At 48.3% G+C, this 27737-nt stretch overlaps 2 protein-coding genes across 2 annotated transcripts in view; one reads left to right on the top strand and one right to left on the bottom strand.

Moving 5' to 3' along the window:
• Nucleotides 1-1306: 1306 nt before the first annotated feature.
• Nucleotides 1307-27314, bottom strand: ARHGEF5 (Rho guanine nucleotide exchange factor 5). The gene is made up of 15 exons (XM_017508330.1): nt 27155-27314; nt 16912-20071; nt 16317-16374; nt 15801-15865; nt 15357-15610; nt 10910-11070; nt 10185-10337; nt 9785-9914; nt 9458-9532; nt 8939-9028; nt 7331-7488; nt 6553-6714; nt 5044-5114; nt 3062-3166; nt 1307-2019 (listed from the first exon to the last, which is right to left on the bottom strand). The coding sequence occupies exons 2-15, from the start codon at nt 20057-20059 to the stop codon at nt 1862-1864; spliced, it is 4788 nt and encodes a 1595-aa protein (XP_017363819.1). The 5' UTR covers nt 20060-20071; nt 27155-27314; the 3' UTR covers nt 1307-1861.
• Nucleotides 23685-27737, top strand: part of LOC108289072 (wiskott-Aldrich syndrome protein homolog 1-like) — a 30177-nt gene continuing 26124 nt past the window's right edge. Inside the window, exons 1-3 of the mRNA XM_017508332.2 lie at nt 23685-23742; nt 25952-26100; nt 26866-27321. Of these exons, the coding sequence (XP_017363821.2) occupies nt 23685-23742; nt 25952-26100; nt 26866-27321 (663 nt within the window). The remainder of the gene's footprint in view (nt 23743-25951; nt 26101-26865; nt 27322-27737) is intronic.

The following is a 27737-nucleotide window of genomic DNA, read 5'->3' on the forward strand; positions in this document are numbered from 1 at the left end:
GCTCACTGCAACCTCTGCCTCCAGGATTCCGGCAGTTTTCCTGCCTCAGCCTCCCTGATAGCTGGGATTACAGGCATGTGCCACCATGCCCAGCTAATTTTTGTATTTTTAGTAGAGACAGGGTTTCACCATGTTGGCCAGGCTGGTCTCGAACTCCTGACTTCAGGTGATCCGCCCCTGCCTCCCCCACCCTGGCCTCCAAAATGCTAGGATTACAGGCATGAGCCACTGCACCCAGCCTAGCCCACGTCTTAATGACTATAGTGATAATTTCTTTCAACATTAAGTAAACTGGCCAAATACAGTGGCTCATACCTGTAATCCCAGCACTTTGGGAGGCCAAGGCAGGAGAACTGCTTAAGGCCAGGAGTTTCAGACCTGCCTGGGCAGCATAGCAAGATCCTGTCTCTACCAAAAAAAAAAAAATAATTAAATTTTAAAAATTTAAAAAATAAAAAAATAAGGAAGCTAACATGTTAAGATACATTGAAAACATAGTGTGTTATTAAAAGGATGACAATTATGTCACATCATCATTAATTGGGCCTAGGACAAATTTTATAGCAACCTTCTTACCTTTGTACAAAGCTGCAATGCAATTCTACTTTTGAGCCCTCCTAAATATGAAACAGAGGAGTGTCAAAGGAAGGACTATCATAGATGAAAAGATGGCATAAAAGATGACTATGCTATTGTTACATAAGGATGCTAATGAGAAAAAAATTCAGTGATATTCTTCAACTGAGACAGGCAACCTGAAAGAAACCTGAGAAGAACACATTTGTTAGAGTCAGGCAGGGCTTTGGACATTACTTGGTTCAAGCCTATGTTTTACATTTAAGGGCACAGGGACTTAGAAAGTTGAATCATGGCAGCGTGGTGCCTGTAGTTTAGGTCTTATGATCTGGATCCCAGGCTTCTTTCCATTCTACCTTTCACAAATAAGAAAGCTAAAGCAGCTGAGAAGATATTTTCACAATAATTCAAGCCAGAATACAAAACCATGGATGGTCTGAGTCAGATTTGCCCCGTCCACCCAAACTAGCCTATACCTATACCTTTTGGGTACAGCAAAGATGGGGTTTTCATCATCTATCAATTACTTATAACTTTTTCTCAACCTCTGAAGCTGTAACAAGCAGAAAATCTGCCCAAACTCTCAGGGGTCATAAAGCAGGAGTCAGGAAGTACCATCACCTACGCACCACCTTAGTCTTTTATGACACCTAAACGCAACACGCTGGAACTCTCCTGGGATTCCATGTTTTGAAACTTTTCCAGTGCTGAGGAGTTTGAGAAGAAGATACTCAGAGAAGTGCCAAGTTTATTAGAGTGAGAGAGTATTACCCTCACATTGCCACCAACAGAGACACACTGACCTCTCACCAATAATTACGGAGAGTTTCCAGGGTTGGAAGATACCTTAGAGGTCACCGGGCTGACCCTCCCATCTGATGTGTTAACCCCTCTTAATCTTCCTCCAGGAGACTGAGGTCAGATTCTGTTTAAGAAATGGCCATCACTGAAACTCTGGCCAGCTCTGCCTCTGCACCCGAGAGGCGGAGAATGTTGAAGCACTGTAAGGCAGTCTCAGGGAAGTTCCTTGGCTCAGGCCCCGGTGGTCCCTTTTCCTAAAATGAAAGGTTCCCAGAGTCTAGTGCAAAGTCCCTCGAAATCCCCTCACCAAGCACAAAGCACAAAAGGAGGCCTGGGCCGAGGGTCTGGGTTAGCTGGATTTTGTCCTTGGGCTTTGAGAAGGCCTGGTTCTCCGTCCACAGAAGGCCTCTCTTGCAGGGTTCTGGGGCCAGCCCTTGCCACGAGCAGCTTGTTCTTCAGCTCAGGAAACTCCAATCAGGGAACATTAGGCGTGCTGTTCCACCAGCTGTAGCTTGGCAGTCTTGACTCGATGAGCTTCCTTCAGGTTCCGTGCACAGACCTCTGGGTTGGAAATGAACTCCACCTGTTGCACGGGAAACCAGCCTCGCTCCCCATCCGAGAGCCTCACGCCCTCCAGCCAGCCTGTGGGCACAGGGTGAGTGGGAGCAAGAATTACCTGGGAAAGGCTCATGACGGCTTCCCTGGATCACCTTCCTGAAGACTTTTCTGAATCCTCAGGCTGAGTGAACTGGGGAGCCTCCAGCATAAACCCAGCTTCTGAGTGTCCTAAACATGGCTGCCCTGGGTGTGGCCAAGTCTCCAGGTGTCCACTCCTGAGCCTTCCCCACTGTGATGGTTGCACTGTGTCCCCCCCTCCAACATTTATGCTGATGTCCTAATCCTCTATATTTCAAAATGTGACCTTATGGGGAATGAGGTTGTCACAGATATAATTAATAAAAGTGAAGATGAGGTCATATTGGAGTAAGGTGGGCATTAATCCAGTATAACTGGTATCTATATAAAGGAAGAAAACTTGGGCTGGGCACGGTGGCTTACGCCTATAATCCCAGGACTTTGGGAGGCCGAGGCGGCTGGATTGCTTGAGGTCAGGAGTTCAAGACCAGCCTGACCACTATGGCGAAACCACATTTTTACTAAAAATACAAAAATTAGCCAGACATGGTGGCTCACACGTGTATTCTCAGCTATGTGGCAGACTGAGGCAGGAAAATCACTTGAACTTGGGAGGTGGAGGTTGCAGTGAGCTGAGATCATGCCATTGCACTCCAGCCTGGGCAACACAGAGCAAGACTCTGCTTCAAAAATAACAATAATAAAATAAAAAAATTAAAGGAGGAAAACTTGGATACAGATACAGGAAGGCAGCCACAGGAAGACAGAAGCAGAGACTAGAAAGATGCTGCCACAAGCCACAGAGTAGCTGAGGTGACCAGACTGGAAAAAGTATGGAAGATCCTCCCTAGAGGTTTCAAAAGGACCATGGCTCTGCCCACACCTTGATTTGGGACTTCTTGCCTCCAGAACTGTGAAGGAATGCATTTCCGTTGCCATAAGCCACCAGTCCATGGTACTTTGTTACAGCATCTGCAGGAAGTAACACATCCCCAGCGGTGCACTGCCCGCAGTGCCTGGCCTGCTGCTCACGCATCCTCCCACTTACCATCACTGCTCTGCTGAGTCACCATCACCACATCAGCTTTCTCCAGGGCCAACTCGTCATTCTCTCGGGGCTTGTAGGCTCGAAGGCACTGTACTTGGGGGGAGTCTTTGGAAGAGAAGAGTGTGAAGAGAAGTTAGGAGAGGCAGGGGATTAGAACACAGACAGGGACTTGGAGTGGGGTGGTGGGGGAGGGCCTGAGTTAGAGACAGGTTGAAAGTTACAGATAAGTCTGGGCACAGTGGCTCACACCTGTAATCCCAGCACTTTGGGAGGCTGAGGAGGGCAGATCACCTGAGGTCAGGAGTTTGAGACCAGCCTGGCCAACTTGGTGAAACCTCGTCTCTACTAAAAATACAAAAATTAGCCGGACGTGGTGGTGAGTGCCAGTAATCCCAGCTACTCGGGAAGCTAAGGCATGAGAATCGCTTGAAACCCGGAGGCAGAGGTTGCAGTGAGCCGAGATTGCACGACTACACTCCAGCCTGGGCAACAAGTGAAACTAAAAAAAAAAAAAAGAAGAAAAGAAAAGATAATCACAGACAAAAGAAGAAATTTGAAAATGGTGAATAAAGAAATAGACATAGCAGTAATGAAATGGACCAAAAATTCCACTTCTCCAGAGAAGACGGGTTGAGAAATACATTGTGACCAACTTTAGTTTCTCATCTCAAATACCTGAGGTCCAGCTAATGGCCCATCTTCTCTCTGAAACCCTCCCTGATGCTAGTCTTCAATGGGTTCTGAACTCCTTTTTAAGACTGTGTGTTCATGCCAAGGCATTTATCCCTATCTAACTGCTGCATGGATGTGTTTTGCCTCTCTAAATGGATTATAAAATCTGAGTCTGTGTCTTCTTCTTCATTTTCTTCCCGGTACCAGAGGTGGGACCAAGAAAGATTTAACCAGTGGGGTCCCAGGTAGGACCTACGCAAGAGACCGAAGCCCCTGGAGCTTCAGTTTCCTCATCTATAAATGATCGAAATGGTTATTGATCCAGATGAACCTTGAGGTTATTCAGGATTTCTCTATTTCTATGTTTTTGTGAACCTGGGGACAAGCCCATAGATCTGAAGCTTGAGAAAACAAGCCCCACAGCATGCTTCACCTATTAGTATTCCATCATATGTAGGTTTATTGCTCTTTTATGTTACCACACTGCCCTGATTCTACTGTAAAACAAACGGAAGGCTGCATTACTATTTGCTTTCTCAAGATCCTCCCCATCTGCCATTCACAAGGTCCAAGTGAAGGAGGAAGAATGATCCTCCCTTCTCACCCATGGGGGACCTGAAGCAGCAGACGGAGCGCACAGTGAGAGAGTTAACGGAATTCAGTTACTTCCAGGCTCTCCTACTTCATTCCCAACATTCCCTGCAGTTGTTTGTTCTTTTCAGTCACTAAAGGTCCAGTGTTCCTTTGAGAACAGATTCTGGATTTAAATTAGGGTATCCTTGCTGGAGGACAAGTGTGGGGCTGACATGAGAGGCATAAGAAGTCCAGTCGGTGTGAACACAGACACATGCATAATATGTGTGTGCCTATGCCTTCCCATGAGGACCCAGAAGCCTGGGGTAGGTGACCTCAGGTCACCCTCTTAGGAGAAGGGTGCTCAAGATCAATCTGTGGTGCTACCCTACTGCATACCTCCCGCCACAGCCAGGCTTTCTTCCCCTACCCCCACAAGACCTTCGAATAGGTTATATCTAGGCAAAATAGTGTCAGCTTAGACTTAAGGGGACAAATGATTTTAAAAAGAGAAAACTATTGCCCAAGGAAGGGAATGTATGGGGATTGCTGTAGTGATTAGCGGTTTTAAGTGATATATTTCCGGTGTTTAAGCTCTAGAGGCCAATCTTTACCCTGACATTTTACAGAAAATCAATAAATGGAAGCCTAGAGTTCCACCCAGCCCTCTAAACCCCTGTATCCAAACGTGACATTGACCCTGCTTGCTTTTCTCTCCCTCTCAGACCCTCACTCACCGTAACACTCCAGAAGGTCCAACTCCTCTCTTGGCATGGCCAAAGCTGAAATCCACCGAAGCTTTTCACTTCTGAGAAAACAAAGCAGGGTCACAGCTTCAACTGTGGGGGTGCAGGATGAGAGCCAAGGATGGGGATGGCAAAAGACTGTGGGAAGGACTTCTCTAGTCCCATGACTCCTATGACAAACTCTATAGGACTCTTTTTGGTTGGAAATATGACACGGTCTTGAACTATATGTGAATGTGTCTCGTCACGCTTTACTTTTCCTCTTTTCTTTACAGAATTATCCTCCTAATGGCTTCTCATATCTTCCAAGTTGGGGCATAAAGTGAGTTAGTTGTAAAGTCTATAGGTTTTCTGTTGCGGAAATTGTACTAAGCGAAATGTCCATCTCAGTTTAGATCCCCTCCATCATTTTGCATGATTCTTGACACTCCCTCGCCTGTCTCCCTTCAACCCAATATCTCAGAGATGACCACAGTTTCATAATAATAATTAGATCAGGGAGATATGTCCACTATTTTATTTGTTGTTGTTGCACAGTGCAATCCAAGCCTAGGTTTGTAATCATCAGAAGGCTTTTGCATTCTCTTAGCCTCTGCGCCCAATTGCGCCTAGGTAATTGAGCACCGACGCTATGACTGTTCCAGGAACAGTGCTCAAAGCACCGAACAAACAGCGTGCATCTGCACCCGATGATTTGAGGTATGTGCTTTTGTTCTGCACACAAACTCCTATGCCAGTCCTTCTGTTCAATAAATGAGAACAGGTGTTCTTGGTCCCACTCTGAAGTATCTTCCAAGGGACGACACCGAAAAAGTGTCTACGGCATAGGGATCCTCAAACACTTCGATATGCCAAACTTTTAAATGACTATTCATATATCTTTTATAATAGCAGTGACAGCTACAGGCTTTTATATGTTCAGTACTGCAGGCACTGTGTTCCAGATTTTGTAGGCACTATAATACTCTCAAAAATGTCTGTCTGTGTGAATGTATTTTATTATTATTGAAAAGATGAGCAAATCAACATTTTCAATACTATGGATTTCGTGTCAACAGAGGACTGGTTTGGAAGATGGGAGCACAGAAAGCAAAGGTCACCCAGCATTTGTCTTATTCACATCTGTGCCCACCAGCTGGGGCATAGAGGGTTTCTGTCTCAGGCATGGAGGCATTTGTTCACAGATACTAGTATTCCAATTCCTTGCTCATTCTATACCAGCCCTTCTCCTTTCTGATGCCACACAGACTTTGTCCTTCTTGAGTAAAAGTAGAAAATAGATGCTAAGCCTCGGCAGTGACTGTCCCCTCTCCCACCCCTATCTCCTGCAAGTTATCCATTAATTCTAGAAGTTTGGGTTTCTCTCTGGTGCTCCCCGGTCCAGAATGGGCTAAAAGAGGCCAGGGCCGTCTTCCGGACACATTTGCTGCCTTGGTCCCACTTCTTTTCCAGGCTACCATCTTCCCCCACTCCCAATTCCTCTGCCCAGCCCCATCTCACTGAGTCTCCGTGCGGAAGAGGAACTCGGCCTGGACGCCCTGAGTGTTTTGCCGCAGAAAGAGTCGGAACAGGTTTTTGTGAGGTCCATGTAGCTTCATTTCACACTTCTCCCCCCGAATGGAGGAGAAGGGAGCATGGTCAAATACCAGGAATCGGTTACCCCTGCAAAATACAAATCTCTTCAACCTGATTCTAGAGTTTCCGTACTTCACCTACCCTCATAATATTGGATTCAAAATCCCTGCATCTACAGCCTGCAAATTCCCACAAAAACCCTAATATGGTCCTAACTTGCTCCCAAGACAGTAGCTCCAGGGTCCTCAGGGATTTGTCACTAGTTTGGCAAACCACAAACCTAGTGCAATGGATACATTACCACTTTAAAGAGGTGAAGAGATGGAATTAATGTAAATTTCCCAAGAAACTTAAGACCAGAGACTTAAGATCTGGAATTAGCTAAGTATCTCTAGAACAGTAGGTTGAGACCAGTCCAAAGAAGCCACAGAGAGACTGATGTAAGAACCTGATACGCTATTTTGCTACATTTTGCTATGTCTACAACACAGTACATGTCCTGCCATGTGGTCTCATGACATGGGATCCCCTGTTTGCTTTGGGCTTGTTTTTCTCGTCTCTAGGCCATGACCTGGGCTCTATGGGTTAAGCCACCGAGAAGGGCTCTGCTAGGAATATGACACTTCTTTCTCCCTTTCAGACCTCCCGTCTAGCCTCATCCCCTTCCCGTCTTGTGCCCTGGCCTGCCACTCCAGTCACTGACTCTCGGGGCCGAGACAGCAGCAGACAGTCATTGAAGAGGTGCAGGTGGACTGGACGCGTGCTCAGCTTCCTTCGCAGCCCTGGGGACACACTGAACTCCAAGGCAGTCAGCTCCCCGCTCTTTACCAGCCAGCGTGACTGAGAAATGAGTGGGAATATCTACAGGGCAGAGGAAGACAGAGAAGGCAGTGTCACAGATGGGAGAAGGGTGAGGTTTGCGCCTGGTCCCACCCTTCTCCCATGCCACTTCCATGCAAGTTCCACCTTGAATGATCATCTCTTCCACATCTGCCTTCTGGCTCATAACCTATCACTTACATTCTCTTTCCCTCTGAACGCTCTGTCTACCACTGCCCACTGGTGTGTGGCTCCCACGGTGGTATGCTCAGGCAAACAGAAGATGCCTATGGTCCCACTCAGGAGAGTGAGTATGTGGGACAGCTCTGACCTAGAAGCCTGAACTGAGGGAGGGATGGAAGAGGCCAATCAGGGTATATGATGGAACAAGTCGGTGTGTCTATGATGTGTCCTAGGGTTAAAAAATTAGAGGCAGGTCTGGTATCAATTCCATTTATTATTATACCAGAGACATGTGAGCAGTTGTAGTCAAACATGGAGATGAGAACTAGGTGGGGTGTCTTGGAGCTGGAATTTGGTTAAAGATGAAGGTGTGGACTATGCTTAGGATGTGAAAAAGGAATTTTCCTCCTCTTTGAGGAGTGTAAAGATAGTATCTGTTCTAAGCACCGGCACGGTGGCTCACTACTATAATCCCAGCACTTTGGAAGGCAGAGGTAGGTGGATCACTTGACACCACGAGTTTGAGATCCGCTTGGCCAACATGGTGAAACCCTGTCTCTACTAAAAATACAAAAATTAGTCAGGCATGGTGGTGCAGACCTGGAATCCCAGCTACCTGGGAGGCTGAGGCACAAGAATTGCTTGAACCCAGGAGATAGGGGTTGCAGTAAGTCGAGACTACATGACTGCACTCCAGCCTGGGGTGACAGAGTGAGACTCTATCTCAAAAAAAAAAAAAAAAAAAAAAAGATGGTATCTGTTCTAAGTTGGAATTTGAATGTAGAAGTCTATTTTAGATTTGTAGTTCAATGAGGGATGTTGGCCCTAAATTTGGATACAGTCTTCTGTGGGTTTGATCAGACTAGAAAGAGATTTGATAAAGTAATAAATGATTCGAGCACCAAAACATTTTTTTATAAAGGCTCATCCTGAAAAGTTCTCTCTCATCTGCCCATTTCTCAAATGTACCCCGTCTTGTCCTCAGGAACCACTGTTGCTTTTTTTCTTATTCTCCTTCCAGAGTTTCCTTATGCACACACAAGCAGATACATGTATAGATTTGTATCCTCCCACTTTTATACCAAAGGTAATGTAATATACACACAATTCTTCACCTTCTCTTTTCACTTAGCAATTTGTCTTGGAGACTGAAGTAGGCCTCGCAGAAATGGGACAGAACAGAAGGTGGACGGAAATGAGATGAGGGGCTGGGGATCATGTGAGCAAGGGGGTTCCAGGTTAGGGGGTGATCTTCAGGACATGCTAAGGGAGTTCATGGGCAGGAAGGGGGTGCATAGGACTGACTTACTTTGCACTCAAACTCAATCTTCTGGCTCAGGTAGATTAGCTCCTCGGTCCGTCGCATTCTCTGAACGTTGTTATTGCAGTCCCGGATCAGCTAGGGTCGCACAGAGTGAGGAAAGGGGAAGGGCACTGTGTTAGAAGCTTTGACCTTTGAGTCCCCTGCAAGCAATCTGGAACTGACAGCCTAGCTCATTTCTCCCAGGCTTGAATTGAGGAGGCAGGATTAAGCAGAAGTCCTAGGCACCTTTGTATGAGCTGGCAGAACATTCTTGGACTGAGTTAAAGTGAGCGTCAACGTAGGGGCTATGGTGGAGAGAGCACAGTCCCTTCATGTGGCCTGTGCTCAGCATGGGAGAGCCGGCCGTGGGTGTATATGTTTGGAAGTTTGGTGGATGGAGGGAGGTGGCTGAGCTCTCCCAACAGGGTCCCACCTCCCCTGCTCCCTGGAGTCGCAGGCCTAGGCGGGGAAGACCTCTCTGAGAAGAACTCACAAAGGGTCAGAGAGGAGGTGGCGGCTGCCTACCTGCTCCAGGGCGTGGTGCGCCTTCGTAGCCTCGGCTTCCTCCGAGGAGCCAGGCTGTGTTCTCTTCAGAATGTTCTATTGAACAGATGGTAGGCAGGAGCCGGACGGGAAGAAGAAATGGGAAACAGGAAGAAATGATTGGGGGCTGGTGAATGAGAAGCCAAGGGACAACTTTCAGCAGCAAATATTTCTAAGAAAGCAGGCAGTGGGCAGCAGGGAGGCAGGATGTGGAGACCTGGCAGAAGGATGGATGGTCCTTTGTTGTGGGTCTTCCTGAAGACATCCCTTTGAGTTAAGGGGAGAGGACCGAGGTAGCATCTGCCCTACCTGGAGCAGCAGTTTGAGGCGGGTGATGCGTTGGAAGGGCAGAATCAGAAAGGACTTGAGGGAAAGGCGCTGGCAGACGGGGTCACTCTCCAGCTTCTCCAAGACCTCTCGGAAATTGCTGTTGCTATTCCTGCATGGAGAGGGAACTTTAGGAAAGTGGGGATGTGGGGAGCAAAGAGGGATGCAGTGAAGGTGTGGGGAACGGAGGTCAGTGGAATATCTGTGGGCTGGGAAAGAGCGATGGGAGCTGACTGCAGGGCGCTCAGATGTGATGGCTGAGGGGAACCAACACGGAGGGCGGGACGGGGAACATGTGCTCTTGACAGAGCCCTCTGGGCTGGGGACTGGTGCATGGTCATTGCAGGGCCTACATGGGGATTGAATGGGGGATGAGTCTCACATCAGGCTCTGGAAGGTGCGTTCCTGATAGGTCTGGTTGGTGACATAAGGCAGGTAGACCCGGCGGAAGTCTGGGGCATGGTTCAGGACCACGTCACATACTTGGAAGGAGAAGATATTATTCTCAAAGTTCTCTTCTAGGTCTGAAAGGAACCTGTACAGGATGTAAACAAGTCTCATGAGACTTCTGGGCCTCAGTAAGCAGGTGACTGGCCCCTGATGTACCTGAGCTTGTGACTTCTTCACTCCATTAGGCAATAACTTCTATGGACTCCTTGCTTTGTGCTCCTTGCTATGCACTGGAATTCTCTCCAAAACTGTCCTGAGTTTGAGCCTGATTTAATGCTTTTATTCGAATATTCCATTTCTCATTCTTCTTTTGACCCTGTTCAGGTTTTCTGATTTTTAGATGGTTTTTCCACCTCATCTCCAGTCCAGTGCATGACCATGGTAATCCAAAACTTCAACTCAGGGAGCATTGCTCATTTACCTATCCATTCATGGATCTATCCACCCACAGGCCCTCTCCTCTTCTTGCCATTTTTTTTCCTATAACCATCGGGAATCACAGAAGAAACTGAGGCCCAATTTCATCCCATAACTGTGGGATTTCTAAGAGGGGAGAAATGAGAGCGTTTCTAAGAGGGGGGAAAACAACAATGGAACATTTAAAGCCTAACAACGGTGAGGCTGAGTGAGTGGAATTTGAGAGAAGGGGAGTCTCACGTGGCACTGACGTCTCGCACATCCTGTAAACGAGAGAAGAGCCATTGGTGCTCCTGGTTGGAAAGGGTGGACCGGAGTGAAGTCGAAAGTTGGAAATGATCCACAGCTATGTTTAGACTGCGTAGGTAGGAGGCCTCTGACACAATCAGCTCAAATTTGACCTAGGAGGTTGGAGATAAGGAAGATGAATTAGGAATTTTATTGACCCCTGGTATATGTCAGCTACTGTGTAATATTTTGGGGGTAGAGCAGTGAGCAAGAGCCTTTTATGGTTCACAGTCACACCAGAACTGAAGTTGATCTGGGGTGAGAGGGGAAGAGCATTAGAGTAATATTTCATGTAGGGTTGAAGCACAGTACAGGCCCCCAAAGGTGTAAGAGAAAAAAAATATGCTTTCAAGAAATCTAACTAACACAAAAACAAGAACGAAGAATGAGTAACAATGTGAGATGAATAATTTGCTTCATTAGGGCAACACTGTTACTATCTATATGTAGCCCATAACATCATGTTGTATATCTTGAATAAACACAATGAAATTTATATTAAAGAAAAAACTAAGTAGGCTGGGTACAGTGGCTCATGCCTGTAATCCCAACACTTTCAGAGGCTGAGGTGGGTGCATGGCCTGAATCTGGGAGTTCAAGGCCAGGCTGGGCAACACAGAGAGACCCTGTCTCTACAAAAAACACAAAAATTAGCCAGTTGTGGTGGCATGTACCTGTAGTCCCAGCTACTCAAGAGGCTGAGGTGGAAGGATTGCTTGTGCCTGGGAGGTGAGTTTGCAGTGACCCCAGATCATGCCATTGCACTTCAGCCTCGGTGACAGAGTGAAAGACCCCATCTCAAAACAAACAAGCAAATTAAACTAAATAAATTGAGCATTTTTCAAACCAAATGTACAGCAGTAGTGGCAAGAGATGAAGTTGCAGCAGTTGAGGAGGTCGGAAGTGTGATGTAAACAATGCAAAATTGTTTGGACTTAAGACAATGGGACAGTGAAAACAAGCTTTACATAGGAGAATAACTTGACCAGATTTGTTTTTTGTAAAGTTATTTCTGGTTTTTTTTGAGATGGAATCTCGTTCTGTCACCCAGGCTGGAGTGCAGTGGCATGATCTCAGCTCACTGAAACCTCTGCCTCCCAGGTTCAAGCGATTTTTCTGAGTCAGTCTCCTGAGTATCTGAGATTACAGGTGTGCATCACCATGCCCAGCTAATGTTGGTATTTTTAGTAGGGGTGGGGTTTCACCATATTGGCCCAGCTGGTCTCTAACTCCTGACCTCAGCTGATCCACGTGCCTCGGTCTCCCAAAGTGCTGGGATTAGAGGCGTGAGCCACCACACCCAGCCTGTTTTTTTATAAAGTTATTTCTGAGCAGAATGAGAAGAAAAGATTAAAAGAAGAAAGAGCCATGTTAAGAAACTGTTGTAATAATTCCACATGAGAGATGACGGCCTGAATAGCCATGGAGCTGAAGAGAAGTAGATTAATTTTATAATTATTTATGAGGTAGAATTGGAAGTGTTGGGTTATTTGCTAGAAATGGGGTCTCAAAGAGGAGGAAGGGCTGGAGCTAATGTTTTGTACTCAAAGCAAAAGCTTTTTGAGTTGGGTACCTGGGTAAATGATGGAGTCATTTACCGAACCAGAGACCTTTGAAAAAGGCATAGATTTAGAGGATGAAGGTGATGAGCTCAGTTTGAGGTTTGAGGACAGATGAGAAGCAGGAGACAGAGCAGGATATCTGAGAACAAGATGGCGCAGCTGTGGTTTAGTGCATGCCCAGCAGGTGAGAATCTGTGTGGAGGTCCCAGCAAGGGGTGCCATGACTCATGACCGTGCCTCTAGGTGGGATCCTCATGCTTTTCATCCAAGCACGTGGTTTCAAGAGAGGTGCCTGGATAGAAAACAGACACACACACACCCTGGTGATGACTTGGAGGACCAATGACACAGCCAGATGACCCTCCCGTACAACAACCCTGAACAGGGACACTGAAGGTTCATTTGCATCCTTGCCCTAACATTCACTACATGACTGACTTTGGGTGGCTCATTTAACCTCTCTCAATCTCGCTTTTCTTGTCCTTTTATGTGACTATAGTGACCCCTGTCTCACTGTGGAAGATGCAATAGTCAAAAGAAATGGAATCTGTGAAAGTACTTTGTGGACCTTAGAGGTGCTACTTTATAAAATGAATATGTGTGTTTAAGAGATAGAAATGTAGCGCCCTTTCTTCTTACAAATGTGAGACCAGGGCTGGAATCTGATGGACTTCCAGTATGCTGGCATTGGTAAAAGAAAGCTAGAGCTCATGTCATCTCCCTGCTGTTTGGTCAAATATCAGGAAGATCAGTTATTTTCTAAATATCTTCCATGTCCTTAAAAATCTACAACCAGAACAGGGCTCTCTGAACTTTGCAAAGCCTAAAAATGTATTCTGTCTCTGACTTGGTAAAAGCATTTTTTATCTGTAAGTTCTCCTGGCCTAAATTTTACTCCTCCCTGCCTCTGAAAGGCAGAGAGTATAGCACTAATATTTATCAAACTATACATCAGACATTATTGCTAAATTAGATATGCATTATTTCATTTAAACCATACAGCAACCCTGAAAGGTAGGCATTTTGTAGGTGGGGAAACTGAGATTTAGTGAAGTTATCAGGATGCCTAAACTAGTACTTGGTGAAGTCATGATTCAAACCTAGGTTTGTCTTACTTAAAATGAAAAGTCAACATTTTTTGAGAAATTACTATATACTAGGCATTCATGACCTTGATTCTTGCAGTAACTGTTTGTATCTCAGTTTTACAAATGAAGAAACCGAGGCTTACAAAGATGACGTCATGGCCAGGCGTGGTGGCTCATGCCTATAATCCCAGAACTTTGGGAGGCTGAGGCAGGTGAATCGCAAGGTCAGGAGTTCAAGACGAGCCTGGCCAAGATAGTGAAACCCGTCTCTACTAAAAATACAAAAATTAGTTGGGAGTGGTGGTGGGCGCCTGTACTCCCAGCTACTTGGGAGGCTGAGGGAGAGAATTGCTTGAACCTGGGAGGCGGAGTTGCAGTGAGCTGAGATCGTGCCACTGCACTCCAGCCTGGGTGACCGAGCGAGACTCCATCTCAAAAAAAAAAAAAAAAAAGAAGATGATCATCACATCATTTGGCTAAAGTTAAATTAGAAATATTAAAGTGGGCTCTGGGGCCAGGCTCAGTGGCTCATGCTTGTAATTTCAGCATTTTGGGAAGCCAACGTGGGAGAACTGCTTTAGCTCAGGAGTTCAAGATAAACCCGGGCGACACAGTGAGATGCCATCTTTATAAAAGATTTAAAAATTAGCCAGGCATAGTGGTGCATACCTGTAGTCCTAGCTTCTTGGGAAGACCCTGTCTCTAATAAATTAATAATTTTTTTAAAAAGTGGGTTTCATATCTAGGTCATTTTTTCCAGAACTTAATTTCTTAAACATTATTCTATTCCATTTTTCCATACTGTCTTTCTGGGAAGAAAGGTTTTACCTCATATTTCAGACAAATTATTAGGCGACCCTCTCCATGTAAAACTTACTAATGGTAATAGCTTAGAATCAGACAAACAGCCTCTAGTTCAGTCTTGCTGTTGGGAGTAACAACCACACAGGGACTAATGATCATTCCAAGGCCCCTGTTAGATGACTGGACTCCAGGACAGCTGCAAGGGGCCCTCTTCAACGGACCCAACAAAGAGCCCCTGAATATGTTTTGGCTAAAGAGGAAAACTAGTGTAGCCTGAAATCCTGGTTGAACAGGAAAGTTTTTCTCTACCCAGAGACAGCAGCAATGATGGGATTAACTCCACTCTCCTCCCCACAAATTCAGAGGCCACGGCCGCCCAGACCACAAGCAGACAGGAGTAAGTGGCCTATGGCATGAGGAGGTGGAGACAAAAAAGGAGGTGGTGATATCCAGAAAACAATTCAATTTCCTTCTCTTTTTTTTTTTTGAGATGGAGTCTCGCTCTGTCGCCCAGGCTGGAGCACAGTGGTGCGATCTTGGCTCACTGCAACTTCTGCCTCTCGAGTTCAAGTGATTCTCTTGCCTCAGCCTCCTGAGTAGCTGGGATTACAGGTGCATGCCACCATGTCCAGCTAACTTTTTTTTGTATTTTTAGTAGAGACAGGTTTCACCATGCTGCCCAGGGTGGTCTCGATCTTCTGACCTCATGATCCACCCACCTCGGCCTCCCAAAGTGCTGGGATTACAGCTGTGAGTCACTGCGCCTGGCCAAACAATTCAACTTCTCCAGAATGGATATGACCCACAGCCGTGGCATGTACACATGCCTGTGTGTCGGGGACAGCCTGCTCTTGGTGGCAGTGGTGAGCAGGAGATAAGTATGCCAGCCAACAAGACCTTGTCCTCTCTTCTGTACCCCCCTCCCCACTGCGTCCCGCCCAGTACCTCTTGCAGCTTTTGGTCTTCATGGGTCATGGAGAGCAGCACGGTGCTGTTGCGCACCACGGGGATTTCCTGCCAGAGGGAGCTGCTGGAGGCCATGGAGAGGCGCTTCAGGTACGACTCGGAGGAGACCAGGGCCTTCCGAGGCTGCCGCGGGGAGCTGGGCCCGGGTGCCTCTGTCAGGCTGTCCAGCCGCTGCTGGCTCTGGATCTCCTTATCCAGAACAACATCACTATACTCCTGGTAAAGCAGCTGGGCTGCAGGGCAAAGGAGCACGGGGAAGAAGAGAAGCAGGAAGAAGGGACAGTGAGCATAGGCAGGGAAATAGTTCTTCTGCAATGCCTTCTCCTAGGGACGTCCCCAGCCCACTGCTGCCAGCCAAAAGCCCCTCTCCAGTTCTAGGCAGAATGCCCACCTGGGTCTATAGTTCCATTTCAAGGTACTCACAGGAGTTGATGAGCTTGGAGCAGCGTCTTGAAAAGCCTCCCATCACCTCCTTCGGTTTTTTCTCCCTGTGGAGTAAAGAAGGACTCTGGGGTACCTACTGGCCATTAGATACAGAGCACCCCAGGTAACCATGGGGGACAAAGTCTCTAGCCTCTGGGACATGAGCTGGGATGTCAAGACCAAATCCCCTGGAAAGGCAGAGTTGCAGCTTGACCCAGTTGGGGTAACATGGAACTTTCTTGGATGTCATGTGGAACTTGTGTATGGGGTTTAGTTCACGGCCAAAGGGCTTGGGAGGACAGACGACTCATAGCCTCGGCTGACAGAATGAGGTAGATAAAGACAATCTCCCTACCCTGGGATCCTGGCATCTCTCTCTTCTCCTTATACCCAGAAGAAACAGGAATGAGCCATTCGGGGTCTCAGAACCCTTATCAACTGAAATCCTCACTAGGAGATCTCAGGGTGCTAAGTGAAGAGGGTACAGCGTGGCTGTTAGGGGCGAGGGGGACTCACCGAAAAACAACAGTGTCTGAGGGGCCCAGATGTTTTTCCATGGCTGGACCTCTTGAATCTAAAATTGGAAATGGGGAAGATAACTGAGATTTCAGAGGGATATTCAGAGACAGCCATGGACAGTAAGACCTAGAGTAGAAGATATAGGGGTGTCGGAGGGAAAATGGGCTCTATTGGGAAACTGGGAGGGAAGAAAGTGGCAAAGCAGAGAGTGTGAGGGAGACCAGTACCAGTTATGTCCCCAGCCATGGGTCAGGATGGGGCTAGGACAAGTACAGGAGGCCTTCCCTACCACCCAGGAGGACAGCAAGCCAGTGATTGTAATTGAAGAGTAGAAGGGAGTCCAAAACAACCTTGGGGCATCCAAAGAAGGCCCTGGTTGAGGAAGAGACAGGGAGGCAGAGGGGAAGAAGAGGGAAGAGCATCCCGAGGAGCATGGAGGGCATTCCAAGGCTCTGCATTGAGGTTAGGTACGCGTGTGAGCGACGCTAGCAGAGGGAACCTTGGGAACCCTGGGGACAGAAGACGGGATGAGGCGGGAAGAGCTGGGAAAAACTTGGTCTGACGTGTCACTGTGGTTCTGGTCCTTGCTCACCTGAAGAGCCCTCAGGCAAAATGGAAGGTCTGCGCAGGCCCTGCCGGTTCCAGCTCTTGTGCTTGTTGGCCCCCTCACCAGGAGCCACGGCCTGTCCACTGCTATCCCCTGGTGGCCTTCCTGAGTCCCGCCTGTGGGGCCAGCTGGACGACTTCTCCAGGTGCAGATGGCTGGGTTTTTCTGGCTGCCGTGCTTGGCCCACAGATGACCTCCCTGGGCCATTGGCTCCTTGCTGAGAGGTTGTCCTTCTCAAAGGTTCTCCTGCAGGGGCCTCAGGGTGTTCTGAGACCCCTGCTTCATCCTTAGGGGTGGGTCCCTGGAGCTCCAGAGTCCAGGGAGTGGTAGGGGAAGAGGGGCTTAGGAGGTTTGTCATGTTGCTGAAAGCCATGCCCGGGGATGCTTCGCTCTTACTCCTACTGGTGAAAGCCAAAGGCTCTGTGGATCTACCTGTGGCTGGGGGCCAGGAGGTGCGTCCAGCAGAGACGGGGATGGGGACCGTCCAGTCTTGGCAAGCAGGTCTTGTTTTGCCATGACCCCCTGAGTTCATATGCCCTCCCTGAGCGCTCCTGTCCCTCCCCCTGGACTTTGGGGGTAATGGGGGTGGTTCGGTGGAAGGATCTATGATGGGCAAGGGGGGCAGAGGCCTGTAGATCCTTGAGACACCTGGAGCAGAAATGTGAGAAGGGTGGGGCTGCGGCAAGTCAGGGGTGGGGGGGAGCGGCTTGTTGTATCTCCGCCTGGGGGTGGCCTGAGCATGGTGGGAGCTGTCTGGGGTAGATGGTAGAGGTCGGTGCTGCCTGGCCACGGCGGGGTCTGGGGCTTGGGGAAGTAGCCCTTTATGGGGGCCATGCGGCCCTGAACCTAGGGCCAATGGAGGAGGGTGGCTATGTCTCTTCAGTGTGGGAACCGCTGCATGAGGATGGCCATCTCTTTCCACCTCGGAGGGATGGATGTCCCTCCTCTCTGGGGGAGGAGGGGGCAGAGGTTCGTGGATCCTCGCATCCATGGAGACAAAGGACGGGGAAGAACTGTAGGCAGAAGACTCTGTGGCAAAGACTGGATTATGTGGGGAGCCCCATGGCTGGCTGCTGGGAGGACTGCAGGGCCTCTCCAGATTTGAGATGGATTCTTGAGAGTTCTGCTTTGCAGTGGACAAGGCAGTAGGGGATTCTGAAATGGTGCTCCAGTCCCTACCACTCCTTCTGTCCCTTCTTGGGGTTGTAGAGCCGTAGATGGCAGGTTTGGGGGGCCTCTGGGGCAACTCTGAGTGGGAGCAGGAAAGTGACCTTCCCCTCAGGTCTGGAGTCTGCTCTGTCCTGTGAGAACCAGGAAAGGAGTCGCTCCGTAAGTGCTGGATGGCACCTGTGGAGTTGGCTGGGGGCCTGGGAGGGCTGGCCCCGGTGGAGGGGAAGCCATGGAGGGCAGCCGGGCACATCTCAGAAGTCCCCCAGGGAGATGGGTTATCCACTGAAACAGAGGCACTGGCAGTTTCTGGAGCACGTGTAGCACAAAAGGTTTCCCTCCCGGGAAAGGCAATGGGGAGCTTGGCAGATACCGAGGCAGGTGTGATAGGGGAGGCTTCAGCAGGACTGGGAGGAGCTGAATCTGGTGTCCTTGGAGGACTCACAGATGCACTGGCAAAGACCACCTCAGTCCCCTGGCTGGATACTGTTCCCTTGCTCAGCCTGGATCCCTCTTGCTGGCTGTTTTGAGCTACTTCCTTGTCAGGTGACTCCTCAGTAGAAAAGCGGCCAGATAGAAAAATGGGCTGGTGAGAGCATCCAATGGGCTCCGGTGAGGGAGTCAGAGCTGCGGGGGACAGTTCCTCAGCCTGGGGCTCTGTCTGAGTCATGGGAGTCATGGGATATGAGGCACCTGGAAACAGGTCACAGCGAGGAGAGTCCTCAGGGGGTATGAGAGCTTGCATCGGAGGCCCGTGATGCTCGTTCTCCTCTTCCCTGCTCCTCTTTCCTCCCACTGCCCCCAGGCTGCCCCCATCCCAATTCCCTAGCTCCTTCTCCTTCTGCCCCCCGACTGGCACCACTTTCTCCTTGAGACCATGATCTTCTTGCTTTCTAGTTACTTCCTCTGATTTTCCCACAAAGCTTTGACTTTTCTCATTCTGGGACTCTACCCTATTTTCTTCCAGCACCCACAGCTCCCTGCTCCTCTCTTCTCCCTGTTCTGGACCTCCCTGACCCTGAACCCTCCTCTCCATATCCTCCTGCTCCCACTCACCATCATTCAGACCCTCTGGCTCCGCAGTGAGCTTCGTTCTTTCTCCTTGTTTCCTAAGCATCATATCATCTTGTACCTTTTCCTGTTTTTGCTTCTGTTCTCCCTTTTCACCATTAACCTGCTGTATCATCTGTTCCTCCCTCAACAGCCCATTAACACAAACATCCTCCCCCAGAGTTCCTTCCCCCCAAAAGCCCACTTCCTGCTGTCCCTGCTCCTCCAGAAGTTGGGCCTCCTGGGGATGCATGAGCCCCCGACGTTCCTGCAGCTCCTCAGATGGCAGCTCTTCCCTCTGCAGGGCCGTCCCACTTTCAGAGTCTTCTGTCTGGTTGGTCTCCAAAGGGAGCCCTTCGCAGGGAGGATAAAATCTGGTCTGACCAGAGGTATCTGAAGAGGTTTCCTCTTCTTCTTCTGCCTGTGCAGATCCTAATGTCAAAGAAGTAAGTCCTGGCCAAAATTCCACCTCTTCTTCTTTGCTTCCCAGGCCACTGGAAAATGGGGCCATGTCTAGATGGTCAGTCTGAATGGGGCAGGCCCAGAGTTCTGGGGGAGCTACAGTCCTTGCTTGTCGGCCTGCCAGACTTTGGGGCACTGCCTCCCAGTGTTCTGGAGTGTCCCAGGCCTTGGCCACAAGAGTTTCCTGTTTGGGCTCCACATCTACAGAACCTTCCTTGGGAAAAGAGGGCATCGTCTCAACTGCATAGTCACACACATCCCTTAAGTCTCTCTGCTGGGTTGCCAAGAGTCGGCATTCGTCTCTCCATTTATAGGATGGGTCCTCATCTTCTTGAGCTTCAGGCACCAAGGCAGAGACCTGGCTGCTCCTCATGGAAGCCTCAGGGATAACGCTGAATTCCTCTATAGTAGGGATGGGAGTAGCCGCTCCATGCTGGGCCTCCTCAGCCTCCATCAGGGCTGAAACCTAAGGAGGAATTAAAGACAAAGGTTTCTAACAACTCTGCTTTTACCTATCAGAGGAAGAGGCTGTAAAAAAAGAAGAGCAATGCGTTTCTTTGGTTCCATTTAGGGTCATTCTTTGAGACAACATGTTCTCGACAAAATAAGCAATAGCCTCTATAAAACTCATTGATTTATTTATTCAATAAATATTTTCCTAGCGACCCTGTTACGTGTAGGGCATTCAGTAGTGAATGAGATAAAGATCTTGTTGTCATGGAGCTTGTGGTCTTGTGAGGGAAACAGGTAATAATGAACAATTAAATTATAGCAGAGGACCATTGTCAGAGAGAGCCAAGCGGCTCTCAGTTGTCAGTTCTCTCTAGACTGTATTACGTCATCTTCTGTCTCTCCCTGTCTACTCTTCGGACACTAGGAGTGACTCAGCCTCATATTACTCCCAGAGACACAGACACAGCACAGGACACACCCCAGATCTATTAGGCCAGAGAAGCAGTGTCAGGAGGGGGGTATCTTCCTCCTAAGCTGTGCACATCAGTTAAAACAGGCCAGGCTATTATAGCCAATGTGCAAGGTACTATGGTTTCATCTACTTTATAGAAGGTTTGGAGTTTAACTCATCTTTCTATTTTCCATAGTGTCTGCTGCAGCGTTGTAACTAACCAACAGTTTTGTTTCCAATTCTAGAGGCAGCTGTTGTAAAGTGGGATGATAACAGCCTTATTGGATTAGTGTTGAACTAGACACGTTACCAAACCTTCAAGGAGGCCCACAGAAGTGTGCTTTCTGCATTATCTTACTCTCTCCTTTGCCCCAGTATCCATAGGAATTCTTTGCAGTAATTCTTTTGACCTTCCTGTCTTTTGATTTTGCCCTTCCCGCCTTTCTTCTCACTTCCAGCAGAACACCTCATCCCCTATTTTGAAAAGAAACTAGAAATCGATGGAACGGGATTCCTCTGACTTCATTTCTTGTAATCCAAAGCAACCTGCATTTCCACTCTTTCTATCTTCCGCCCTCAGTCAGGAAAAGACGTGTCCCTCCTTTCTATGCTCTGTCATTTCTAGCCTGCTTCCCTGGGGACCTCATGTGCTCACAGCTTCATCTCTGCTGAACCACCCCTCGGGTATAGAAGAATGTGGAATCCACATTCTTCTCATCTTTCAAATGTCTGGAAGGAGTTGCTCTTATCTGCTGTCTTCATACTCCCACATCACAGCTGCCTCCAGCCCAGCTTCAATAAGCAGCATTCTGCCCATATTCCCTACAGTCTACATGCTGTTAATTCCAGAAACCCTCCATATCTTCACTGTGGGTGGTTCTTGTCAGTATTGGACACTACTGAGGTTAGAAACACTCTCTTGTTACTTGTGGTATTACATTTTCCTGGTTTTATTCCAGTCTTTTAACTAGGTTAAACTGTACCCCTCTTTGTAGCACTTATCAACTATAATTCACTTTACTTTTCCTTTGTAGCATTTATACAATTATAATTATATAATGATGTGCGTATTTTCATTTACCCTCTATTCAACGGATGGTAAAATGTATGAGATTAAGAATGATGTCTTGCGCAATTGTCCATACTTAGCATAATACCTGGCCCACACTAAGCATTTGATAAATATTTTTCACATAAAGAATAAAATTTAGGCCAAAATAAAATGTGATCCTTTCACTTCAATGGAAAATGCCCACCTTTTCCTAAAATCATGATTACCAGTTTACATAGAACTTTAAACATTTAGAGACATATACACAACAAATTAATTTTTCTTATTTCTCATTCTGAAACACTAAGGTTTTCCTGCATACATGTCATTAAAAATAAAAAACTTCTTTAAATATGTATATACCATGCATCTAAGAATCATTGTATCAGATGGGTACCATTATTCTGCCCATTTTACAGATGGGAAATTGAGTTTCCCAACGCATTTTGTACATGTAATCCCGACACTTTGGGAGGCTGAGGCAGATGGGATGCTTGAATCTAAGAGTTTGAGACCAGTCTAGGCAACATGGGGAAACCCTGTCTCTACAAAAAATACAAAAATGAGTGGAGTGTGGTGGCATGTACCTGTAGTCCCAGATACTCGGGGGCTGAGGTGGGAGGATCACTTGAGCCCAGGAGGCAGAGGTTGCAGTGAGCTAAGACCACACCATTGCACTCCAGCCTGGGTGACAGAGTGAGACCCTGTCTCAAAATAAATAAATAATTAATTTTTAATTAAATTCTTGTTTCCTTCCTGGCCCAGATTCCACATATCTAATCAATCACCATGTCCTACTGACCTCATCTGCTAAATATCCCTTAAGACTGTCCCATCCATCTCCACTGGAGCGTGCTGCTACCCTCTTGCCCGGGCCACTGCATCTGGTCACAGCTTGGGCGCTGGCCTCCAGCCATTTTGCGCCTATTCCAATCTATTCTCTATACAGCACCTAAGTGAGTTTCAAAAGCATCACTTCTAGTTTAGATTTTTCAGTAGCCTCTGAATGCTCTTGAGATGAAACCTAAATCTTCAGTATGGGTTATACTCCCTGCACAACCTGGCTCTGCCTTCTTCTCCAGCAGCCCCTTCACCTGTCACCATCTGTCCTTGCATCCCCCAACACACAACTGCCTTTCAGTGTCTTTAGCTCACTGTCTCTCACCTGTAGGGCTTTGCAAACACTGCCTCTCTGCCTGGAATCCTCTTTTACAAAAGAGAATCCTTTGCTTCTCCTCAAATACACCTTGTACTAGTCATGCCATATTTAATGTCTATTTTCCAGGCTACAGCATGAGCACCATAGGGCACAAACACTGCCATATCAACTGCTCAATCCCCTCTGCTTGGAACTTAGTTGGCTCTCAACAAAGATGCACTGCATAAATGAGTGCCGGAAGAATGCAGCGTTAAAAGAGTGTGGCTCAGTGTTTAGTTGTGCCTCTTTGATATCTTTGCTGGTTTTAAGACAACTGCAGAAACCATTTAATTTATTTGAACACCCATTTTCTTATCTATAAAAAGGAGATAAAAGGATTACATCACAGTTCTAGTAAAGATTAAACAAGATGACATAAAAATGTATACTGTTATTCTTAAGGGTCATAGAAATGGTGGCTATTGTAAATACTGCTGATCTGAAAGAGAGAGAATAAGTGTAAGAGAGAAACATAGGATTCATAAAGCTGGCAGGACCATCAGAGACACACAGAAACTTTGCTCAATTTACAGATGAAGAAACTAAATGTCGAAGACCCTAGACCCTTGCTCAGACCTCCTAAGCAAATGGTATAGGCAAACCTGAAGAAAGTCTCTTGACTTAGGTTTATTGTGAACACTTGGATGTCCCACTGAAAGAAAGCTGGAAGGCCACCAGTCCAGAGAAGACCCCAGAATTCTATGGACCCAATGCTGCACCTGACCCTGCACCTTTCTTGTCTGGTCTAGGCTTCAACTGAAAGCTCAGCTGCTCAGAATACTGTCCTGCTGAGCCACCTGTGCATGCACACACACACACACACACACACACACACACACACACACTGTGAGCCCTCCTTACAATCTCTTGCAATAGAGCCTGACATAACCAAACAAGCAGGTTCCCAACTACACTGCAAATGTAGCATGCGACAAGATTCTGGCCGTTCCAGAAACATAGATACCATCTCTATGGGGCAAAGAGGTATGTCTGTCATACTTGTGCACATGCAGAAGGACTTTTATGTCCTTTTCCAGTTAACTGACACCATATGTGATTTGCTCCCTATGTCTAGCCCTTTCGTACAAAACACTATAATCCTTATGGGTGATTTTGTGATGTGGCCCTATTCTCTCAACCACACATTGAATAATATACTTGCTCACTGTAAGACACTTTCTAAAACTTGGCTCCTTCCTGCCTAAGGAGACCATGAGACTAAACCTGTACTCTCTCCTCACCTACATCTGTATTTTCAGCTCCCCTCCTCCATATACACCATCACGCTCTCAAAACAAGTAACCTCCAAATAGAAGTGTGTTTCTTGGTGGCTGTAATCCCAGCACTTTGGGAGGCCAAGGCGGGTGGATCACGAGGTCAATTGATTGAGACCATCCTGGTCAACAAGGAGAAACCCCGTCTCTACTAAAAATACAAAAATTAGCTGGGCATGGTGGCTCACGCCTGTAGTCCCAGCTACTCGGGAGGCTGAGGCAGGAGAATTGCTTGAACCCGGGAGGCGGAGGTTGCAGTGAGCCGAGATCACGCCATTGCACTCCAGCCTGGGCAACAAGAGCAAAACTCTGTCTCAAAAAAAAAAAAAAAAAAAAGTTTGTTTCTGCCACATCTACGGTATATCTATAAATACCACGTGCTACCTGGACATTTTCTGTTTCAATCTAGTGGCACAATGCATGCCTGCCTCTGCAAACCCATTGACACCGTTTCTAACAGTCTTCTTTCATTTGGAAATACCAGTGGTCACCTGCTCAGCCACTGGCTACCGCAAAGGGAGAAATACCTCACGTTCCCTATACTTGATCCTATCTCAGTGATCCTGTTGCAATCAGGCATGACAAAGCTAAAATGTGACAAAGCGAAAGGAAATCTGTAAATCATGGTCTTACTCACGTAAAGGCATCGGGAGACAGTTTTTTTTTTGCTATGCTCATTACGTTAGAGTGCAAACATCCTCATCCCCTTCTCCACTGAGGGTGAATAATCACTGTTTATCTGTGTATAGGCAAAGCCAGGGCATGGCATCATGGGTATATGGCCTTCTTTCAGACCACAGACATTTCACATCCATATAACTTCATCCACATGTGACTTCTTGAGAGGCAAAGCTTCAAGTCATCCCTTTAACACAATGTGTGACAGAGCTATCTTCCCTAGAGCCCACCCGCCAACACCTTATCTCTTGTCTATTTCTAGTCACGAGACACAAAACTGTATTTCAAAAGTATAACCCCTCCCCAATCAAACAGCTAATTTTTTGAACTAAGGCTGAGGGCCATGTATATTTTTGAGGACCATGCTCCCTGGATTTTCTAGCAAGGTTGAGTTCAAATATGCTGACTTACAAATCACTAAAATAATATTGAGGTTAAAATAAGATCGCCACATAAATATATAACTTTATTCACTGTTTGACATCACTGCCCTCAGTACTACTAAGATATCAAAATAGGGGTAGCCTTCTTGACCATTGACTAAAACGTGTGTTCTATCCACTGTAGGAAAGTCCCACCATGCCAGTAAAAACTGTAATAAACATTTCTTATCTATTCCCTAAGGTCTGAAAATGTCACACCAACTGCCTTATAGACCAGATGGTTTATATAAAAACATTATTAGTGTCAATGCTGACTTACACTTCACAAACTCATCTGTGGTCCTGGTGGTGTCCATGCAGATCATATTAGTGTGAGTGATGCGTTTGTGTATTAACACACACCTCGAGGGTGACTTTGTTCCAGTCTACCTTCAGGCACTATAAGCAATCAGCTCCTGCTTACCCCACAGATACTGTGAGTGACCCGGCTCCTGTCTACACCACAGCTGTTGGTCACCTGTTTGAGTCTACACCACTGACACTTGAGTAATGCTGCTCCTGGTGAACCCAAGACCCTAGGAGTGACACCATTCCTGTCCATACCACATAGTGACCGATCTCTTCAGACACCACAAATGACGTATTCCTGTCTATCCCACAGACAGACACGTAATGTGGCCAGGGAACCTCAGACAGACTGTGTTAAGAGCAGGGATACACTCTCAGGGCCCCTAATATATGAAGGCTCCTGACTATTGAGAATCCCTATATTCTGTTGATGAGAGATTCCTTTGCACTCCTCCTGATGTCTCACTCCTCCCCACTAAGACCATGACATGTATTCCTCTTGCACAACAGTCTCACGTAGAACTGACACCCCCAGTCCCATCTTCCCAGCTCCCCAGGACTCCTTCACAAGCCATGGCTTCAGTTTTAGGCCCACAGACTGGTTAACAAATGACACCCATTTTGCCAGGGCCTATGCCAGGAGCTTCTTCATGCTCCAAGTGCGGATAAAACAGGACGTCTGAGACAGAGGCCACATCAGGAGCTTTTTAGCTGGGAGCTGGGATCTCTGGAGTAGGCCCAGGATGCAGGCGAGACAGTGGCGTGCAGTGGGGGAGCAAGCGAGGAAGGAAGTTCTAAAGGAAAACCACCCTCTCGTCTGCTTGACACACCCTTCCCTCTCAATCTGACAACAGTCCTGGCCAGAGTTCACTTCTAGGTAGACAGGAGGGCAAATCCGTCTTCGGAACGCAAGATCCAGGAAGGGAAGAAGGGGATTGAGATCTGGACATGAAGTGGCATCACCACTGACTCTCCTCCACAGTCTTGCTGGAAGGCAACTAAGGATGCCGGGGGTTCTAGAGCTCTGAGCCCCCATTCTAGCCCTCCGGCTCCTACCCCCCGCCCCCAACTGTCAATAACTTCTTTCCACCTGGCTAACTTACGAATGCAATGTTGTGATTCACATGAAGCTTTGGGAGGCTCTCCATCTCTAGGGAACTGGGGTGAGGGGCAGGGCAGGAGTCACCGTTCCAGGTTACAGAGCTTTGAGGAACAGGGAGAGAGGCCACACACAGACTCAGTATGCAAATACCTCTGGAGATACACAAGGAAAGGGCCCGGCCTGGTTAAGGAAAAGGAGCGGATAAAACCTCTCCAGGTAAGGAACAGCCTGGAAAGTGAATCTCAGTTATTCCTTCGGACGCGGCTTAGCTCTCCCCAGGGCGCCGACTTTGAAGCCAGAGCCCTGATTACGGGCCCGGGAGCGTCTGGGGGCAGGGTGCCTGTTTCCCAGGCGGGACCCGACCGGAAGCAAACTTTTAGGCAACGGCGTTTCCCCCGGTTCCTCTCCTGTTCCCGACCAGGGTCTTCAGACGCACACCCGAGCCCGGCCTACAGGCCCAGCCCCCCCATTTCCGGAGTCTGCGCCCCGGACCCCGCGGGGGCCGATCCCAGGGGAAGGCCTGGCTTCCTCTTCCTTCCGGGCCTGCCCCACCTCCGCCGCGCTCCTCAGCCGCCAGGGGCCCGGGGCCGAGGCGGGAGAAGGGCACCCACCTGGTCGGTGTCACATGCTGCTGTCTTGGCCCCAGCGTCCCCTCCAGGTCCCGGCGCCGGCCGCAGTCCCCAGCGCCGTCCCCAGCGCAGGCCCGGCCGCCCCACCCGCGGCCCGCCCCTGGCCGCCCGACGTGAGGGAGGGATCGGGTTCTCCTAGGAAGTTTCAGGTGAGGAAACAGGGACACACCTTCCCGGAGGAGGGGCAGGGCCCCTCCGCGCGCGAGCCCCATTGGTGTGAAAGAAGCTCCCGCGTCAGAGCTGGGAAGTGCCCGGCCGGCGGGGAGGGGAGCCCGGGCGCACGGGCCAGGCCGCGGGCTGTCCACGGGAGCCCCGAGGGCGCGGTGCGCGGGCGCAGGTCGGGCGCGGGCGGGGTGACCCGGGCAGGGGCGCGCACTGAGGCCGGGGCAGCAGCCGGGCTCCGCGGTGTCCTCGGACGCCTCCGAAATCTCCCTGGTGTTTGTTTCTTCGGGTCTTGTTCACCTGAGCCTGACTCTGGACCCGGCCTGTCCGTCCGCAGCCCTCTCTGTGTGTTTGTCTTTTGGCTGGGCCGTGCCTCTGGAAGTCTGACATTTGTGGGTGTACG

This window comes from Cebus imitator, unplaced genomic scaffold (assembly GCF_001604975.1).
Source record: "Cebus imitator isolate Cc_AM_T3 unplaced genomic scaffold, Cebus_imitator-1.0 Scaffold390, whole genome shotgun sequence".
Taxonomy (NCBI): domain Eukaryota; kingdom Metazoa; phylum Chordata; class Mammalia; order Primates; family Cebidae; genus Cebus; species Cebus imitator.